The 22268-nt window shown below is 39.8% G+C and overlaps 1 protein-coding gene across 2 annotated transcripts in view; it reads left to right on the top strand.

Moving 5' to 3' along the window:
• The window catches only part of fam189a1 (family with sequence similarity 189 member A1), a 78548-nt gene that overhangs the window by 49142 nt on the left and 7138 nt on the right, over nucleotides 1–22268 (top strand). Inside the window, exons 3-5 of one of the 2 annotated variants that reach the window (XM_061037031.1) lie at nucleotides 12793–12903; nucleotides 14817–14981; nucleotides 20147–20254. In XM_061037031.1, coding sequence (XP_060893014.1) covers nucleotides 12793–12903; nucleotides 14817–14981; nucleotides 20147–20254 — 384 coding nt within the window. The remainder of the gene's footprint in view (nucleotides 1–12792; nucleotides 12904–14816; nucleotides 14982–20146; nucleotides 20255–22268) is intronic. The other variant, XM_061037038.1, reaches the window with a different exon arrangement.

Genomic DNA, 22268 nt, shown 5'->3' with positions numbered 1-22268 from the left:
AGTGCAGGAATGTGCCAGGTCCAATTTGACAAACAAAAAACAAACTTCTGTCTCTGAGTAAAGAATTTTGTTATTGTCTGCCCCCACGTTCACACTAAACTCCTCTGCTCTGTAGTCTACAGTAATAAGTTTAAATTGGACACGTCTGTCCAACCAAACATTTGTGAATTTAACTGATGATGTGCCTTTGGTATTCTTGATCTTTTCATTTTTATGTTTTATGAGTGTACAAGACAGATTTAAGGAGAAGTATGTACTGCAGAAGAACTACTTAAAGAGCTGCCTTAAAGGCTCTCAGTATTTGCCAAATCTGCTTGTTTGTTCATTGATTTTTAACAAGGATTACCCTTTTTTAAGCACATTGATTCTGAACTTTGTTATAATGGATCTGGCTGCCCTGAGATGTTTTTCTGTTTAAAGTTCAAAAAGGAAAACTCCTGAAGTGAAGGCAGTGAGCTGTGTTGGCTTTGTTGATTTTAGAGTGTGCGTATATCTGTGCTCCTGAATGTGTGCAGCGTAGTTCAGGCGTGCATGTCTGCATGTGAATGTATGGACGGCTGAGTACGTCTTACTGCTGCTCCAGCAGGTCATACTCTGAGAGAAACATTTAGTTTCAGAGTGTTGGCTTTCTCTCGACGTTGGTGTAGAAATAGAGCAACATATCTTATATCAGCAGGAGAAAATGAAAGCTGAAAGCACTGTGAACTAATGTAATAGCTGTTCTGCCATGAATTGATTGTTTTATTGAATAAAGGGGAGCTCCCATGAGGGTGATAAGAGTAAAGTAGGCAAGCAAACCACTAATCATTCTGAAGCCATTGATTTCTTTAGCAAGTTAAGGTGGACATTGATATCAGGGCAGCTTATATTTCCTGAAATAGCAAGTGATTATCTAAATGTTGACTTTATCCTTATTTTCCTGAAGATATTTTGGGTTTCATTTATGAGGGAATTCCCTTATTTGTCCAAAAGTTTAAATGCTGCATGTGTCACCTTTCTGTGTAATTATGAAGCTGTGAAGAAACTCCCACACATGCACAATACATGCAGAAATATAGTACAGCTGTGTATCTCTATGTACAGACACAAAGACATAGTTCCAAATATACACGCATACAATTTCAGATCGGCTTCGTGTTTGCATTTTGTGTGTGTGTTTAGGTGTGAATGTGCATTGTGTGTCTCCCTCCTCCATAGAGACCTGTTATTCCCTGACTTGACCCAGATGGAGCTGCTTAAGTGGGAGATGTAGCCCACTGTTAACTGAGAGTGGCCCCTCAAGACCACCTGTCAAAAACTGCTACAAAGAGACAGACTGTGTGTATCAAACAGGCAGACAGACAGATGAAAAAAGTGCATACATGTGCAAAAGTGGGAGCTGGGGGTTGAAAGGCAAATCTGCAGCAGCTTTGCTCTTTTTCAGGCAAAAGGAAAATACTCAAAAATGATCTTTGAGGGAGGATAACTCCCGTTCAGACATTCTCTGAAGGATTTTATGATTTTATAGTTTGATTTTCTTTACTGGTCTATTGAGTTATTTCACAGAGCTGACAGAAGATAAAGAGAAGAGTTGAGAACTAGCTTGATGTGCTGTATTTATATGTATTCTTATGTGCTGACTCTGAGAGAGGTGCACACATATAGGGGATTGCTTGATCTATGCTAGATTTTTAAACATCTCATCGTACACCTGTTAATTAACATTTTTTAGTTTTGACTTCCTTGTGTTTTTGTGTTTTTTACCCAGGTTCTTTTCTTAAGTTTGAATTAAAAATGTACATTAAACACGTGATGGAAGCACACCTTGATTTCATCTTGATTTAACATTTACAGGTTCTGTTACTGTTCTGTTTTTCAGTGTTAAAGTTTCAGTTTTCAGTATTCTAATGATTTCATATGAACAAAAATAATTAAAGATTGCATATTTCAATGCATCTATCCAGCATCTGTGGGGCAGCAGTTACTTTAGACCCCCCTACAGCAAGCTCCACAAGACGTTGATGTGGAAGTCATCGCCATTCTTTTTTCTTTTTCTTGCTTTTTTTTTTGATAAGAGCTACATGTAACAGTAGATTTTTAACAGGAGATATGGCTGCTGTGATGTGGCTGTAGGCACGGGGACAAAGGCAGAGACAGGAAGCCTGGGTTTTGTTGTGATAAGTTTTCTGTGCGCCTCAGCCAAGAAAAAAATATTTTCCCGTTGCTAGGCAACATCCTTTTGCATCTTTTCAGCATCCTTTTGTCAAATCTCAACATTCAATGGGCTCAATGTAAAAAAAAAAATGTATGAATGTTTTCAAGTTTATCTTTTTATATCTGATGCTATTTTGTGTGATGTAGATGTTTAGAGAGGAGGCTTATTAATTCACAACAGGAACAAAAAAAATCTGAATGAATTGGCCGTCAAAACAATCAATTCTGATTTAATTCTTTGTTACAATGGCAGCTGCTCGGTGAGTGCATTTTATTTCATTTGGTTAATTAAGTGTCAATAAAGGAAGGACACACTGCTCAAGTACTCAGGCATCAGTGCGTTTCTGTGATTGTAAGCTCCTGTGGAGTGTTTTCCATCCAATCACAGTGCAGAATCAGAAGAACATGTTGCATAATTAACCATTAACAGCAGCTCTTAATGTGGGCTGGGTTAACCTACATGTTGAACAAAGCTCAAGTGTCTTGCTCAGGGACACTTCAGCAGGGTGGATGTCTGCCAAGGTGGAAGCTTCACACTGAGTGATCCTGTTGAAGTGTGGCCTCTTTAAAACCACCTCACTGCCAACCTCAATAAAGAGAGTGTGTTATTCCTCTATACGCCGGGCAGGCTGAGAGAGAGAGAGAGTACAAGGGTGTGTGTGTGTGTGTTTGTGTGTGCACTTCTGGAGTGTGTTCCCTCTGTTCACAGCTTGCCTATCACCTCTGGTCAGTTTGCATTAGCACTGCCACTCTCCGTCTCCCACTGCTCCTCAGATCACCTCCTCTCTCCTCTCATGCTTTGGATGTGCAGGGGACACATTCAAATGAGGGGATCAGTCAGAGGGTCTTTGCTCTAATAACCAACTTTACTCTTAACAGCTGAGAGGAGGAGGAGGAGTAGGGTACATAAAGAAAATTATTTTTTGCAGTTATTCACTCTTGGGGGGGACCTGCTAACATGGACCCCTCACTCTAGTTTAACTGCAGTCTGTGATCTGTGTCAGACTTGGCCTCAGGCTGAATGGGGCTACTGATAAGGAGAAATTGCTCTTTACTTTACGTTTTGATGACCACCCTTTACTCTGAGTTGTTGCAGGATTTTTTCTTTATTCTTGTGAACCTTTTCATTGTTCCTTCTTGTTTTGTTTTTGAGTGTGTGCAGTAAAGATGTGTGAGTTAAGTCGACTAAATGATTAAACGCATTCAACCTTGCTAGTTTGCACCAGAATTAGTCGTGTAAATGCAAATTCAAATATTACGTTCAACTGTAGCCCTGGCTAGTGGGCCATCTCTCCCTGTTCTACTGCCCAGATGTAAACAAGCATAGTGAACGGATAGCATCTCATAGGCAGCAGCACTGTTTGGCAGTATTTTGATCTAGACAATTGATATAAAAATGTATGTAGCCTGTGGCTGCATAAACTGGCGCTGCATAGCCACATTTAACTCAGGCACATAGATGTTAACCTACAAGAAGGTCAGAAGGCTGGTTGTGCTAGCACTACCTATGTTGGCCACACTAGGCAAACATAAACATAAAACATTGTGCTCAATTTTGACAGTTTTCTGAGGGTTTTCTGAGCTGTAGATTCGTCACTTGGTCTGAATTTAAACTTTTGTCAAATCAACTTCTGTCGCCTATGAGCATCCCTTGTGCGCAGTGGAGTCACTGCAGTTATGACTGATACATGGAAAGCAACTTTTTTCCTGCTTCCAGTCATCCTTCACCAAATATATATCGTGTCACCTCCATGACAAGATCCCAAAACCTAGAAGGAACTTTAACCCAAAAACGACATTGTTTCCTGACACAGAAGATACCCCCCAAAAAAGTACCACCAGGACCCATCTACTATCCACATCTTTTGCAGATGGAAAACTGAAATCGAACAATATCAGGCTAGTCCAGAAAATTCAAATTTTAAATGTGTGCTGGAAGTGAGCAGTATGTGCTATTTTCTGTGGTCGTTTGAACTATCACAGAGTAAGGCCAATTGGAATGCATTTTCAACCAATTTAAGGTATCTCATCATCTGCCTAGGTTTGCCCTTAATCTACTGTCCTTTTTTTATTTTGTGTTTTTTTCATTGTGCATCAAAGTCAGGCTGTTCTATACATTTCATTCTCCTCAGGCATTGACATTAAGGGTAGCTGAATTGAATATGAATAAAGGGACACAATATGAGATGTGGTTTGAGAAAAAAAAAATCTGCTGTTCCACTCTGCTGTTTTCCACATAGACTAGAATACATATCCCTGGAGGCAATTTTGGAAGCTTTTTCAATACGGCTGCCTCGCTTTTTTTCTCTTGATTTCTCCTGGTTGCATTTAAACCATATTGTTTGTCTCAGTTTACAAAACACACGCCTACAGTCTCCATCTTTGATCCTTTATTTCCCTCTTCCAGGTGCTCTCATTATGTATGAAATGACAGGAAGTGACAGGTAAGGGATCTGACAAAAGAAGGAGCAGAGTGAGAGGAAGCCGGGGCTGAGTGTGAAAGAGCACGGTTGGCTGGGTGAACAGGAACCTTTCGGCTCAAGATAATGCCCGATGAATGATGTCATCCCCCAAGGCCCCGAGAAGCAGGAAGTGTGGCTCCATATTAATTAGAATATGAATTAGATAGACCCCCTTATCTGATGGCTCAGAGAAGGGAGAGCAGCATAATCCAGGCGGCAGCAGCAGCTGAGGTGTTTCCGCACATAATCACAGCTCGGGTCACGTTGCTCTCCTTCAGCCTTTAGGACCACTTTCAGCCTTAATACCAAAAGGAGTTTCTAGATGTTGCTTAATAGCTCTGTTCATATTTTGATTGTACTTTAAAAGACATTGCTTCATTGCTTTGTCAAATATACACAACATAGCAGTAACATTGTCTTCAATATAGTACCTGTATCTCAGCACGATCGGCAAGTCAAATTATTTTGACATTCATGCGTAGAGCAACTCAAAGTTCTTTGCAGAGTTAAAAACAAAACAGTAAGAGCATTACAAATTAACATACAAAACATGTTTTAAGTAATGAGCGATTGTTTGACTGCTCTGCGAACATGCATATGCAAACATACTGTTAATATTGTTGGACATAAGATAGTGGATAAAAAAAACCCTTTGCAAATGTCTTACAGACAAACACATTGATATAACTCTTGAGCAAACATTGACTGAATAAGCGTTGAGATTAATTTTAGTTGTGGGTAAACAAAATGATGCTACAGTTGCTGCTGCAAACCAGAGCTGACAGCTCACCAGTTGCAGACTGCAATACTTACAACACTCCTGGTTCAATAGCTCATATCTCAGCAACTGTACACTTTGACAACTTAAAAAAGTAAGTTGAATTTCCGTAGGTACCTATTGTGTGGCTCCTGCACTTTGTTGGCTATTTATAGGACCAGGACTGTGTACAATAACAGGATTCACAGATCAGACAGCTATAGGGGACAAATATAAGAGTCTTCCCGGTGTATTTCTTCTGAACCCAGAACAGATAAATCAGCTTGTACCATTGACTGTGTATGAATATGGACAGTGCGCCTCTTTCTCTATCTGTTATAGAAAATTGAAGCCAAAATATCCCTTTGAGTGTTGCTGACTTATTGCACTGGTGATGTAATTTGGAACTAACACATGCACAGAAGGCAGCTGGTTGGTGGAATTGACGCCACAGCCTTTCTGCTAACCGAAGTATTTAACTTACTGATTAAATATCAAAGACAGGTGGGTACAGCCTGCAGCTGAACTGATTCTTGTGTCGGTTTGGAGAAGACGCTCAGAGATATGGAAAGTCCAATAACTGTATTGTTCGTTTTTGTTATGTTTTCTCTCGCCTCTCCTCCTCCTCTACCCTTCTAATCCACTTAAGAAAGCTGCAAGGAGCCTCTTTGGTCAACAGAGCTGATGATCATGACGTGACATCTGCTCTTTTTACACCAGATAACTAATAAAAAGGAAACCATTCAGAATAATTAAGACTTGGACATAAATCCGCAGCAGAACAGAATTGGTTCGACACAAATATATTTTTTGTGTATTTGTCGTTTAAAGATGTATTGACGGAAAGATGAATAGATAAAATTACTTGTCCGTCCAAATAGTGACAGAAATTCTCGTTTGACAAGGCTCAAACAATACACACAGTTCATATTTGAAACACATGGCGTGGGCACAGACCCCTGTCCCATCTGTTAACATGGAGGAGGTGGGGTTTATGACCTGTACTGCAGCCAGTCAGCAAGGGAATCTCTAAATATCGTGCCTTTTCTCCCAAGGGGCTGTTGCTCTGTCCATCTATGGCCTGTTTTGTATTTGACTGTTTCACATATTACTCAGTTGATACGTCATGCTTGATATTTAGAGAACTGCTATAACAGAGCAGCAACAAATTTCCCCCGCTGTACTTCTGTGTGGTGTGGGAGTCTTCTGGGACCAGGTTCATTATAGTCATGTCTCATTACTGCAGCCCCTCCTAGCAGGGGGAGGGGGGGGGGGGGAGAAACTTCCTTGTTTTAGCTCTTTAGAGGTCAGTAGTTGATTAAAACGTAGAAGTAGAAGTAGAGGTTAATCAGCTACTGAATCAGGGTGATACTCTCTTTCATGGTATGTTTTAATCAATACATGTGAGCTCTGGCACCAAGATTAACTCCTCCACCTTCAGACAGGACAAACACTACTATTTCCCTTACACGCTCAGGTACTTTATAATTACTTGAAATCTTGCTTTGATACTTTTTGATACCACGTGATAACAAATTATATAATCTCCGTTATTTTAACGTTTGATAGAATCAGAAAATACCCAAGCTTAAACAAACATTCAGTAAGAAGCTGGACTTTGCTGTCCTCCTGCTGTGTGTGTCCCGCTGCGCCGCCCTCTGTCACACCTTCAGCTCTCCATCTACTGTCTTGAACAGAATTACCTGAAAAGAGATGCAAAGATGAACAGGTTAACTTAGCTTCTGCTGCAGTCAGACTGGTACAGGAAGTGAGCAGAGGTGTGACAGTGATGTCACCTAAACACTGTGTTTTCATTTAGTCCTGACCTGTCGGCTATAAGTTTCACATCACAGCCCAATGATTGATTCCCATAAATGTCCCAAGCACAGCAATGAAATCAGAAAATAAAAAAATAAAGACAGAGGGTAGGGTCTGTGCAGATACAGACCAGACGTCACCACACACGTCTTCTGGATTGTGAGTGATCATTGATGGATCTTTATTATAGTAAGGGGGGAATCCAGCAATCTGCACTATTTCAAATAAGTTGGTATATGTGTTCAGAGAATTTTGGTTATTAAACAGATTTACCAAATGTGTGTGTCTTTGAGTTCTACTATTGTTGCTGAGGTATTGAAATAGGTATCTATATAGTTTGTATTTTACTAGTATTACCTATAACTAGTTTCAAAGTTTAAAATTCTGTTATGGTGACACTTTAATAGTGTTATTACAGAAATTACAAAATCATTTGGATGTTTTCAAAAAGGACTCTAATATGTAAGGTGAGGTTCAGTACACTTAATGTGGGTCTGACGTCTCATCTGCCAATAAAAGTTGTTGGTCTACACTGTGTCCACATGATGTCTCTAACCACAGGAACTAATCCATCACAGCCTGTGGAGATGCAGTCTGACGTGCTGTCAACATGACTACACATCAAAGCCAACAGGAGGCGAGGTTTTTTTCTTCTTCTTGTCGTCATCTACTAAAGGAATAGATACACATCTGGTGATCTTTCCCTTCCAACTTAAACAATTACATAAGCCAGCAGGAAAAATAATAGCTTTCTGTTCTCATTTGTCCGAACCCCCTTCTTATCAACGTTTGGTAAGAACGATTGCTCTTGTAAACGTATATGTCTCTTTGTGATATATCTGAACACAGATCCTTACCATAGTGTTGAGGATTCACAGCGATGTGTGCCCCTGTGTTAAAGCTTTTCCCCGGCTGGATTCGGTGTCTGTTGAAGTCATTATGTCTGGTTTAGTGTGATGTCCCCCGTGTTCCGCTCCTGAGAGTCAGTATCAACACCTCCACTGTTTATTTGGACCGCCACTGAACCCGGGGTCACTCAACTCCTATCACCACTAATCCCAGTGATATGGTCTACACACACACACACATACACACACACACACACACACACACACACACACACACACACACACACACACACACACATAAATAGGCACACATGCATATATAAATATACACTAGGGCCCTTGGCGGGAGGGGGGAGCAGAGAGGTGGAGCGTTACCTCTGTGAGTGGTGAGAGCCAATGAGAACCAGCTGCTGCAGCTCTGGGTTTTCCTCCATAGTGTGTTTATAAAGTCAGCAGGGGGGGCACTAGGTGAAACACAGTGTTATTTTTACTGATTGTGGATTAACCCACCCGGGTTGTGTGTGGTTTAACATATTTTTACATTATTCTGAATAGCAGAGTATATCAGGAAGTTCCTGATGCAAATATCTGAGTCTGTTTTCTCTTAATCAGTATTCAGTAAAAAACTCTTTTTGTTCTTAAAGTGCCTCTTGATCCCAGATGTTACGAGCACTGCAGAGCTCTCACGATTGATGTACAGTGTCAGAGAGAAACTGAATCAGAGGATTTGTGAGCCGCTGAGCAGCAGCAATAACAAAACGACATTGCTTCCGCCTCTTGTGGCTCAGGGATAATTGAAAACAAACAGCCTTGTGTCGCAGTGCTGCTGCAGACTAAATACTAATTTTTGCTGCATTCAAAGGATGCTAAGAGTGTTCCAAATTATTCTTTCATACAATTATCCTCCAACATGTGGCCTATCTTTAGCCACTTTGAAAAGATATCATGATGTGGTTTGTCCCTTGATGTCAGAGAGGATTATTTGGATGCTTGTATCCCACAGTACGACCACTGTTTACAGTATGAGCTCATAGTATCTCATTGGCATGCTGTTTTGGCATCATCCACTGCTGTGAGACCTTATTGTGCAGATTTTGTTTCTCATAGAAGCTGATCTGAGCCTTTCCAAACTAAGATAAAAGTGATTGCATAAAGGTCAGCAGAAATTTGGACTGAACAGGAACAGTGCAAAATGTCATACAATTAAATAAAGCCAAGGTTGTGTCTTATAATGCTTTAATTTGACCATTCAAAACCTAAATATTTACATCAATATAAAATAAGCAAATCCTTCCTCATATGTTGTCTTGGTTGAGGGCTGCTACAATCATGTTTTAAAAATCAAGGGAAATTCCACACTATTGGAAATGACTGGAGAGTGAAATTAGAAGAATGATATGACTCTCTTGTCTGTTTATTTCAATTAGGAGAGACAAGTGAAAGGCATAAAGATAACTCTCTATTTTCCGGAGATTATGAGATAATTAATTATTGTCAGAGAGTCCTTGGTGCTTGAACTCTTGAGGGGAATAGGAGGATTGAAGAAATCCCCCTGTTGAGTCCAGACACTGGTGGTGGAGGTGTTGGTTGATGATGTGTCTGAGGCTGCGGAGATGATGAAGCTGATGGACTTGCAAAGACTGGGTAGTGATGGGGAGGTGGAGGGTGGCATAAAACAATGGGATAAATGACGTGGAGAGAAAGCCATATTTGAAAGAAAAAATACAGCAGCAATACGATAGGCTAACACTGAGGGAGGTGAGCAGTGCTATTGGATAGATCAAAATGTAAGTGAGCATGCATGAGTGAGTGAATGCAACACAGTGAGAACTGCACAATAGAAGCAGGATGCAGATTAAAGTATTCCTGACTGAACTTTGGCTAAAGCTCATTTAAATGTAAGTACACAACTAGCGGCCATTAGGCCATTAGATCATGTATAATAGTAACAAAATTCACCAAAGCGGTATTTCACACACAGAATACAGCTAGCGAGAAGTCCTCTTCCTTCCCTTCCTTCGTTGACATATTGGATATAATTGTGAATCAGACATATATTGAGGAACCAGTAGAAGAATATGCAATAAACCCCCCTGCACATGTACATGCGTATGTGTTCCCTCATGTATGAGAGCTGAACTAAAAGAGGACCCACTCTTAAAAACTACTGCCTCAAACCGTCGCTTGTTTTCACAAAATCCAAGAGGTATCTGTAAGATATTACCCCTGTACATGCAGCCGGCCTAAATACACCCTGAGTAGACACTCACCAGCTAAAACATCCTCCATTTCCTCAGCAGCTTGTAGAATTAAGCTGCGTGAGGGATAGGAAGAGGCAAAGCCGCAGCCAAATGATCGTCCCCTCAGTGACAGCTATGGAGAATTACAGTGATGCACCTGAATCTCAGGTCTCATTGTAATCTATGAGTGTGTGTCATGGAGATGAATGCTGATTGTATTGTACTGTGTTGCCCTCCGCAGTGAGCGCTAAACGATGTGATGATGACACACAGCGTAAATCTGCTTCGCCTGTTACACCGGTGGGTTGCGAGTGTGTGGCTTTGTGTGTATCTTTTTCTTCTTTGACATGCAGAAGGCAGTGCAGTAATAATTAATGACTGGCTGCTAAACAGCGCTATGCGATCATACAAGGTAATGAGACTGCTTTGGTGTCACAGGCCTGGAGTTGACTATATAGGTATAATAGTTTATTTTTGATATACTGTACATTTTTTGGACTATTGTTCCATTAAAAACAGATTTAGCTGGTCAGTAGTGTTGGCATCAGCTTTGTTGTTTCATGCCTGCTGTGTAGCTGTAGATTTACGTTAAAGAGTTACTGAGATTTATGCATCATTTTAAAGCAGCACGATAATATAGCAGCACTTACTGGAGCTTTAAAAATAAAAAAGAGTCATTGTCTACGACGCAGCAATGTTGACGACTGTCTCAGTCTCGACAGTCGGCAACGACAAGAACCCAGAGAGGTTTTCATTTAAAAAACAGCTTACAGCCTGTGTGTCAGGGAGAGAGCTTTTACTTTCACTGGTTTGTGCTTTACAATATACTCTCTGTGATCGTTTCTGTCAAGGCATCAATCACTTTAAATGCTAGTCCACTCTCAAGTGAATTAATGACAATGCTTTGTGATTGTAGTTCTTTCCTGCAGCACAGTATTCCAACACATTATCTGTTTACTTTCCCACATGGTAATCAATACTGTATGAGTCAGGCTGGATGTTCTGGAAAGAGTGGTTAACGTAATCGTCTATAACATCAAACTCACATTGAAGAGCTTTAAGATGTGCCTATTGTGTGCTTCATTAAATGTAAATACTTCTAAAATGGCAGTTTTAACTTATCTGAATATTTAAAATGGCAAAGAGATACTTAAGTAGTACTTAATACTTAAGTTAGTGATATTTCACACCAGACCCCTTCAGTTTAAAAGAAGACAAACAAAGTTACATGTGGAATACAACCAGCTTATCTTGTTTAGTTCCCGTCAGTCTGGGTGAGAAACTTGCACACAGACACTTTCAATATCATCACAGAGGACAGAAAATCAGTCACATCTGTTCCTTACAGAAGCATCTAATCAATACAGTGAAATGACTACTCTGTCTAGGTGATGATTTACCTTATTCCCCACAGGACCCTAGCTTCAGGAGCTGAGAGCTCGTCTCTGAGGTTCTGTTATACTCTCATGCAGCTGATCAGCGAAAGCAGCAGACTGCTGATATCACTTTAAAATGATAAACAAGTTAATCAAATCTACATATCATCAGCACAATGCACCATGGGAGTAAGGAGGCGTGTTCTGTCTCTCTTGCTGTCTGTCTTCTCGTTGACTCTGCCGCTGTCTTATTAATGACGTCTCTTTCCTTTAAAAGAAAACTTTGTTGTTTGCATTTTTCTTCAGTCTTTTCTCTTGATTTTCAGTGTTGCCTTAAAAAAAAGAGTCATCCTCAAGCTCACCCATCAGCCTCTCAATCTTTCAATTTTCTGCCAAGGTGAAAAGCACTTAAACTTATCGCTCCATCTGGTTATTACATGCCACCTCCAGTTCCTCCCTTTCCCCTCCCCCCCTGTCCCTCTCTCCTCCTCTCCATCTGTGTATATGTGCTATTGACAACCTTTATGTGCGTCAAACTCCTCCTGCCAGCGCCCTCTATCTCCTGCACCAACACTGTTCTATGGTCACACTTTTTAAATGCAAATTCTGAGAGATCTGTGATTTCTTAAGATAAATATATCAATTTTGAGCCTCTGGCGTCACATCAGAAAACGCCACTTTGCCCTGTTTGCAATTTCCTAGACATTGGAGGCTTGAGGCATGTTGTCTTCAGAACTCTTTCTTTTACACTTGAACTGCAATTTAAAGTAAACGAAGGGTAAAGGTCTTTTTTTTAAAGACAAAAGAACCTTTACCCTAAAGAAGCACGGGTCAAGGGAGTAGGAGGTGATAGTAAACTCGACCTATAGGCCAGCAGCTTTATCAGAGTGATTTTATTATTATTTTAATATTATAATTGTTTAAATGTTAGAAGACAGAAAAGTCTGTTGAGTTTAAACATGAACAATGTATACTGTGTCTGTCTGTGGTGTTCAGCTGCTTTCATATGCAATATATGTCAGTTGTAAGAAATGAATCAGAGTTGCAACATTTTGTCATTTTCCTCCCTCTCTCTCCCTCTCTCTCTCTCTGTCACAGATCACGTTCTTCATGCTGCTCTCTGCTGTGTGTGTGATGTTAAACCTGGCGGGCTCTATCCTCTCCTGCCAAAACGCTCAACTGGTCAACTCTCTGGAAGACTGTCAGCTGGTGAGACCAACTGGACCTCAACCTATGCACTTTAAAGTTGTATTTACTGCCTGTTTATATAAAGCAAAGAAAAGAAGAGGACTATAGGATCATGTACATTTTTGAAGCTTGAGTAACTTTCTCAGAAGGAGGAGAAGAAAAGATGCAGAGCAGTGAATCAGAAGTTTAACATGACTGATGCAATTATGTGTCCAAACTCACACCCCTTCTACTTACTAATACCCATAGACTGTATATTAGGCAGGGATGTAGTCTCCAGGGCTGGATGTGGAAGACCTTTAAACTTTCATGATTTTACAGCTAACAGAGAGCAACTTTACTGTTTGAAAAAAACAAACTTAGACTGTATAACAGTCCTTGAGAAGTTTCATCTCACTTGATGTAGAACCTCTCTGAAACATTTTGAGTTAAAGGACTCAATCGCTAGTTCAGCGCTTCAATTTAATGTTAATTATGTTAAGCATAGTACAACAACTCAAAGTAAAAGTGACTAAGGGAGGCTTTATAGCCAGACTACCTCAAGATTGACAAGTTACTCCAATGGTTGGAAGTTGGCGAATGCAAAAAAGCAAAACTCATAAACTCCAACAATGAACATTCACAAATCAGTGGGTGGTGTCACATTGGCAGCATCCACTTCTTAATACAGTCTGTGGTACTTTCTCACTGTTTTTTTAAAGTTCATAACCCCAATTTAGCTTTCAAGATAAAAATCTCAATGACCCATGTTGACTTAAAGAGCAGCTCTTCCTGAGACGTGAGAGAGCTCCCCACTAAGCAAAATCTGTTTTTGCAGGATGATTAAAACACACCTGTGTTAAAGTGGTTTCAAATAATTTCCAACTGATGGATGCTTTTTCAAAACATTCTGGCATTTTAAAAGTGGTGTTAAGAAAAACCATCACACTTTGAAAAAAAAAAAAAAGTGTATTAGGCTTTTTTTCTCTTTGCAGCCGCTAATCCAAGTTTGACACACAAACCTCAGTCTTTACATTTTCATCATGCTTAGCGGATTTTTTGAAGCTGAATTTCTTATTACCAGGGGTACCTATCATAGTCAGAAGAACTCCCTCATGATTCATCCAGCAGCAACAAACCCACTAACCCCACCACTTCCACATAAGAAGCAGCTTTTCAGCTTTCAAATATAGGACCAGCTGAGTAACACCAACCTCTCCGCTTTCGTCCCCCGAGATCGTCCCTCGTTCGTGACTGAAGCGCTAACGTTCCTCATCATGTCTCCCCAATGTAATTAACCCATACTTGTTGGGTTCATGTCCTGCTTTCTCTCAATCTGGGACGCATCGTGGAGGTATGCTCTACCTCCATCTCTCCCTGGAGCTCCATATATCTCAGTAGCTCTTTCTTTGTTGTACTCTTTTGATCAGAGATGTTTAACTGCCTTTCTCATGCACAGGGTAGTATTTTATTCTTAAACTCATATTTCTATAATTTATCTTTACAACTATTTTCAGTGTCCCTTCAAAATAAAGTTCATGTCAGGAGTAAAGGTATCATGCACCTTGTGAGATTAAAGGACAAAAAAACAGAACAGCAAGCTTGGGTCTGATTTGTGCGTGTGTCTGTGTGTGTTCTTTGTGTGTGTCTGTGTGTGTCTGTGTGTGTCTGTGTCTGTGTGTGTCTGTGTGTGTCTGTGTCTGTGTGTCTGTGTGTGTTCTTTGTGTATGTCTGTGTGTGTCTGTGTGTGTCTGTGTCTGTGTGTGTCTGTGTGTGTCTGTCTGTGTCTGTGTGTGTCTGTGTCTGTGTGTCTGTGTGTGTTCTTTGTGTGTGTCTGTGTGTGTTCTTTGTGTGTGTCTGTGTGTGTTCTTTGTGTGTGTCTGTGTGTGTTCTTTGTGTGTGTCTGTGTCTGTGTGTGTGTGTGTGTTTCTGTGTATGTGGCGTGCATGCATGAGTGTGGATGTGTGTTCCCCCCTCCTCCCCCTCAGCTGAAGTTTGACAGCGATGGAGTGTGTGTGTGCTGCGAGCTTCAGCAGCAGAGTTCAAGCTGCAACAACCTGGGAGAGACGCTGAAGCTGAACCCACTGAGGGACTGCAACACCATCCGCCTCCGTCTCAAGGTGGGTGTGTGCGTGCTCGTGTCTGCATGTGTGCTAATTGTAAGAGCTATGAAGTTTTAAGTTAAACTGGGTTTACACTGCAGATAAATAAGATGCATTAGTAAAATCCAGAGTTTAGAAGTGTGCAGTTCTTGCAACAATATGTTTAGCAGTGGTAATGAAATGTATTTTCATATGTGCTGACGGACGCTTGTTTGGTTACGTGTTTACCAATTTGAATAACAGCAGCATTTCATTGCTGTACAAAATGTTCTGTTGCACCTATGTAAAATGGTTGATGATTCATTACAGCCATGTTGCATTCTGCCTTCATTGCTGGCTTCAAACACTCTCTGTGATTGACACCACTGCAAGTGACAGATTGAAATCCATTTGAGTGGCTAGCCTGACGCCCTGGTCCATGAGGCGGATTTGTGTTTTTCATTTAAATCATTTTATAACTAATTGGTGGAGTGATATTAAATTTGGTTCATACATTCATCTACTTCTCAGTGATTATTCAATTGAATTATTAGGTCAGTTCATTTTTTTTTCATTTAAGCAATATTATTATCTGCTAAGTGCTTATTTAGCTAATTATAGCTTAAAAACTAAACTAAGATAGTAACCAGGTAAAAGTTATAGCTGCTTAACATCAACACATCTGCATTATTATTGTGAGCATGTTGGCATTCTGAAAATATCATGTAGTTTAAAGCACTTAAAACATCCTCACAAAGCTGCTAGCATGGCTGCACATTTTTACTCCTATCAGAAGCAAACCATTAATTACAGTAACACTCAGATTTCGTTCAAAAATAATCCTCATTAAATTGCTAAAATCATGAAGTCCAAACGTAAGTATCCAAAAGGACTCTCTCAGTGTGAAAACAGTCTGACATAATAGGTGTTGCGTCTCAGATTAATTGGGCAAGAAGTGCAGAATGGTAACAGCATTTGTCTTCCCCATGAGGCTCTTAGTATGCAGTGTGGATGTAGCCGGGGCTAGCTGTAGTTTGCAGTGCATGATCTCTGTAGATTATCTTGACTTGAGTGTCTGCAGGAATGATATACTGTACGTGCTACTGTGCTTTTATTGGATAACAGCGATCATATCCATTCATTTTATGTCCCAGATTGATTATAAAACATTGATAACCAAATAAAAGAGTACATAGGATGAAACATGCTGATGAAAAGAGGAAAGATCAGTCACATTTGTCATTTTGATCATGGCTCATTAAAAGAGAAATTGGAATTGGTGCCATAAACCTTTATTAAGTGCCAAAGCAGTGTTGAATTATGTGTTAGACCAAGCTGTCATATCCGATCCCCAGAGTCCTCGGCCATTTCGGAGGCTGTCATTGGTCCTAATGAACTCACCATGCAGCTGCTATATAGTTCCTCTGTCACTAAATGACACAACATATGGAGACTAATGAAATATCACAGCAAACAAACTTGGCGTTAGGCTACCTTTTAACCCACACATATCTGAGCAAGCGTTTTTCTGTTTGAAAGTTCTGTTTATACAAATATCAACCATCTTCACAAACCATGCTGCTGCTGATGTGTACCATTCACTTTCTCTTTGCAGACACTTTTAATTTGCATCATGTTCTTTTATATATACTGAGGCTGTAAATAATCAGTGGGAGGGAGCATCTGGATATTTCCTGCGTGGAAGGGGACAAATGTGTAATCTTGCTGTTTAACTCACTAACCTGATTGGCTAAAGGCCAAGTATCTTGTCAGGGTGAAATATCTGCATGTAAAGCTGTGTCTACGAATGTGCTGCCATTTATTTGCCTGGAAGGATTTATGTTATCATTATTTACATTTTGGTCACAAGGGATATTACTGAAATACACTTTTTCACTTCTGCACACTATTCCTGCAACAAAAAATAAACACGGATGAAGCCGTCATAAATATTTCTTATGAAACTTGATGCTTGCACTTCAAGTTTCTGAGCTCTCTTTTGTTTGGATGCTACTTTCATTAAAATACACATCTAGATCACACTACAGGAAGCAGTTGTACTCAGGTTGTTTTCTGTGTTTTTCTGCACAGTTATGTCAGTTTTATCTCAGGAAAGCGCTTACACTGTCAGAGCTGCACAGCAGGAGAGATAAATGATCGACGTCAAACATAATTCAGTCAGCCAACTCGCATGAAATGTATTTTTAATGTGAAAACAGTGAAGAGAGTTCAGGTCTCATCACTGTCTGCAGGGATCAAAGCTCTTGCAATCTGCCATGCTGTAATTTGACTGTGCATGTTTCTTTAAGGCTGTGTTATGCCATATACCGTTTCCTTGTTTTTTCACAAATAAGAAGCTGTGCTGCTGATGGATTTCCGTAAACTCCTCAAATCCACATGCTGTCAACAGCATTATTTTTCAGAGACGTTGCAGTAAGAGATGTAAATATGTCCTGCTAGTGTCTTATGCAAGTCTCTCTGCATGTTATTTTCATCAGACGATTACTGTCCTTTTAGGTTCTGCTTGGTTTGTCAGCAACATTGTAATACTGTATGTTTGTAACATGCAACAAGTCACATGTTTTACTTTGTGTTTGGGGTTAAGGTTGGAAGTCGCTTGGTAGTCTGTACTTGACGTGAGGTGATCATCAGTCTAGCTTTGTTGTGAGGTCACATGGGCTGTATGATATATGACTGATTGAGCTGTATCCGTGAGTTAAAAAGTTGCATTACAAAGCTACAAAATCAGCTCACTGCTGTCATTAGGGGTTAGAAATCCCTAAGGGGCTTTGCAAACAGCCTGGAAATGTTTCCTTGTACTGCTGGAGAGCTTCTTGAGAGAAGTGTTTGGTTTTCTGTTACATGCTGAAAAAGGCTCCTTGAGGACGGCAGAGAGAGTGGAGATCAATGCTGTGACCTTCACTGAGACCATCAGGGACATGTAAGATGGAGATGATCTGGGTGCTGCCCCTTTGTGAGTCTGAGCTTTATGGAGCAACAAGTGGAGGCATGTGTGTAGTTTTTATTCTGTTCAGGAATTTCTCCATTTGGAAGGTGATACTTAATTATCAACGATGCAAGAAACCAATTAAGCCCCCTGTAAGACACAGCATGCTACACAATCTGCCACCACAAGGTTTTTGTCAGGCTAGGCAGCAGGAGAGTTCTGTTAGTAATAGTTGTCTTTAGATGTAGAATGAAATAACACAGAAGTATTGTTTCATATCAAAGGGTCCCACTTATAACATTCATTATAGAGGTAGGTTTTGTATTTGTTTCCCCACCTTTAAAGTCATAATTTCTGAGATTTTAACTTTTTTTCTTTTAGACAGAATCTGTGTAGCAGTAAGGTTTGGCTTTTGACCACACACTACCTCAATAGATAAGAAACAAATATAACACAATGAAAGTTATATTTAATGATATTTGTAAAAACAAAGTAAAAAGGTTCATTCTGACTTTTTGACACACAGATTTAAACGTCAAACACAATGACTATAGTCATTAAAAGTGTGTGTTGCTTGGAGTTAATGAGTTGGAGTGAAGAGCCTAGAAAGTGGTATGAACCCAAATTGGCTTTAAAGTCATAAATCTGCCTCTGTTTCTGTGTAAATTTCGAAAAAAATCCAAACAATCTAACAATGTTAGAGACATTTTCATCAAACCGAAGAAGCTAAAATCGTCTTTCACCATTTCTGTTTAATGACAGTTTGATTTTCCATTTTTAAAATGTCAGACCGAATGACTGTGCACCATCCACGAGTCTCCAAAGACCTTCCTCCTACACAAAACCTGTTCCAAAGCGCTTAGCTTCCAAAGCAAACATGTATTAGTCGGATTTTATGGTTGGCACTGCACAACTTCAACTTCAAGGCTTCCAACTCACACAGACTTGATCTTTGGCAACTAGTTAGTGGATATCAAACATGTTGCAGGGCTGGCAGCTCTGAACATCCCAGATGCCAACATGATCCATTTAATATCACAAACTTCAAAGAGAGAGGAAGTGAGTAATGGGATGTGGTTGGCAGAAGTTGTTGCTTGCTAGCCCGAAACTCTTTTAAAAAAAAGTCAAGGTACCCTGCACCCGATAACAAACTACCGACAACAAACCCTGGTAGATCTCAGCAGGGGAGACGACTGTCGTCCTCTCTGCAGATTATCCACAGCCTGATTCAGGCGGGGTTTTAGTGTCAAAGGTAATTATGTGCCTCTTGAACCTGGTGAATAATCTGCGCAGCAGGCTGGAAATCACTTTGTGTTGAATTTGGGGAGTTTCATTCATGTATCTGTGTCCAGAAAACAAGAAAGAGCACTGCTGCAGCTTTGGTTCAATTCACCCCCGTCTGTTTTACGGTAAATATTTACAATAAAACATCTTTAGTGAAAGTCTATGCCACACATTCACCCTCATTTCCTGCCTTCTCCCTTCCGTTTCATCTTTTGACCGTGGTCAAATAAAAGATAATAACAATCCTTATTATCACTATCAAAGTGATTTCTTGTACCAGGACCTTTGTAATTTTTCTACTGACTATATTCCATGATTGCATTGATCTGAGCCGACGTCAGACCACCTGGACCTGTTTTATTTGAGAATCATATTTAGTTTTTCAGGCATACATATTTCTATCTTCGGCTCTTCTGTCTTCTTCCTCCGTGTGCTTAACAGCTTCAATTTCCACAGCCAATTTCCAGGAGGCTGGCATTAATGTTCATGCCTCCTGCTGCAGGAAATGTGCTCATGTGTAAAAGTTATTATAGATTCATTTCTTAGGAAATAGAAAACTTGATTTTAAAAATGGAGCCTCAACACAAACACCATAATGTGGCGGTAGACACTGACAGCAGTCTTCTCTCTGCTTCGGGGTGCTAGTATTTCACATGCAAGTATTTTTATTTTTGCTGACAGATTCAATACAGATTATGCTGCTCACAGCTTTGCCAGAGTGTGAATGTGACTATGTTAAACCTTGGATGTTTAAGAGATTATCGTGTATTGAATTTGTTTGCTAGTCTTGCATGTGCAGATATATATTTTCCTGCATTTAATCTTTTTTTTTTATGTATTTATGTATAAAAACGTTTTTCTCTCTTCTCTCTCTTTTCTTGCACCATTATCATTTCTCTCTTTTTTCTCACACCACTCCTCCAATTGTTTTGTCCCTCTAACCGTGTCCTCCTCTCCCCCTCCTCTCCTTTAGGAGCTGCTGTTCAGCGTGTGTGCCCTTAACGTCATCTCCACCATTGTGTGTGCTCTGGCCACAGCCATGTGCTGTATGCAGATGGTCTCCACTGATGTGCTGCAGATGGTGAGTGTGTGCAGACGGCAACAATAGCTGACTTTATTTTCTTTACATTGACCACCCTGCTGTTAAAAAAAATAATACATTCTTAGTCTGAAGATCCTTATCATCAGTTTGGGTAAACACAAGCAGCACAGGAATGACGTGCCAACCTTTATCCATTTTAAGATAGTGGAGAAAAATGTCTGAGCTTTTGTTGAATCATCCTTTTTTGGTTTCAACAATATAATGCAAACACATACTGTGAAGGTCAATAGCCACATAACCCTATTCAGTTTCCTGCTGCATCTCAAATTTAAGATAGATTTTGGAGACAACAGCTTTCAGCCTCTCACTGGATTTTTTTCCTCATGTACAATGTGCTCAGTATGACCCTCTTTTCTCGTTTAATGTGGAACAATGAAACTATTACCAACAGCTAAATGCTTTCAGTCATGAGGGAAATTAGCATGGCCAAGCTCCCTTTGTGTTTCACACCAGCAGTGGTTATTTCCTGCCTCCATAAACACATCAACAACAGGAAATGTAGAGCAACACTGCAAACGTGACACCAAATATAAACTAGCTTTTCAGGAATATCTAATGCTGGAACCTTTTACACATTTTATGACCTGTGCTGTAAATTCTGCTCATGCTGAAATGCGTCAGGATGTTAAAACAGATGCTCTTGGCTGGATGTGATGCTTGGTCTGATAAAAGGTTGAAGTGGCAGGAAATCATTGGTGATCTCAGCTGTATAGGGGATAGTAAAATGAATTAAGTTTAACTAAAATGTACATTAGTGAACTACACATGTGCGTCACAAGTCCTCAAAGATTCATATATAAATGAGAGCTGGCCAAATAAAACCAGGATGTATCCTTACTCGATTCTCGTTAGTTTTTCTTTAAAGGTCACATATTATACTCCTCAACAAGTTTAAATAGGTCTAATGTCTGTGAAGATTCTTGCCAGAAATTCACTCCGATCCTGTTTTTTATCATGTCTATAGACCCCCCTATTTCAGCCCTGCTCAGAACAGGCTGTTTCTGTGTCTGTAGCTTTAAATACAAGGGAGCCGTGTTCGCCACGCTTGGGTGGCTTGGGCTTTCTTACACCATGTCCTATTGTAGATGGTGGAAGGGCAGACTCAGAGGGCAGAACAAACACCTAGCTGTGGGAGTGTCACCCACCTGGATGATGGGTTACTGCCCTTTGTGATGTCACAATGGTTCATCTCAGTTCAGACCTTTAAATATATAATATGAAACCAAGTGTATGAACAGTGACTGCAACCTAAATTAACTTGTTTAATCCCTGGTTAAGGAGCAGAGGAGTTATTTATCTTTCATATGTGTGACACATAGATTATAACAAAACAAAAACTAATTCATCTGAAGCTTTTTTTCTCTTAACTTATCTGTAAACTGCTCTAAATGCATTTTTGATGTAATACATTCATGATTAATTCATTATAGTGATTCACTTTTTATACTCTCTTATGGCAAGTGATATGCGTTATTTTTTTATCATCTATTCAATTTGTTTGTTTATAATTAAACTGTTCTTACCGCCCCCTCATGAATAAATGTAAATATAAAACTTCCTGATGAACAGAAACTACAAAGCCAACAAGCAGATCTTCAGATGAAAAATTAAATGAAGCAGAAGAAAGTGGAGACAGTTAACTGTTGATTCACAAAGAGATTAGGCAAAAGCTTATTTTTGTAGATCTCCCATTATGAAGCGCTTTACAAAAGATAGAAGAGTATAAAGAAAAGATCCATTTCAGAACCACAGAGCAATATAGAATACAATTTAGAAAAAAAAAGACAAGAAATATGATTAAGCAGAATCAATCAATAGAATAATGTAAAGGTGAAAGCCACTGTCTCACTGTCTCATAGAGCTTTAAATTACCAACACAACAGATGTGGATACAGAAAAATAATAGCAATAACTGCCTCAAATCACAGAGGAGACGTGCTGTAAAAAGACATATGCACACAGTCATGTCTCCCTCGATAACTTTCACTCTTAA

This window comes from Labrus mixtus, chromosome 1 (assembly GCF_963584025.1).
Source record: "Labrus mixtus chromosome 1, fLabMix1.1, whole genome shotgun sequence".
NCBI lineage: Eukaryota > Metazoa > Chordata > Actinopteri > Labriformes > Labridae > Labrus > Labrus mixtus.
The sequence above is the reverse complement of the archived record's forward strand: the minus strand, read 5'-3'. Positions and strand labels throughout refer to the sequence as shown.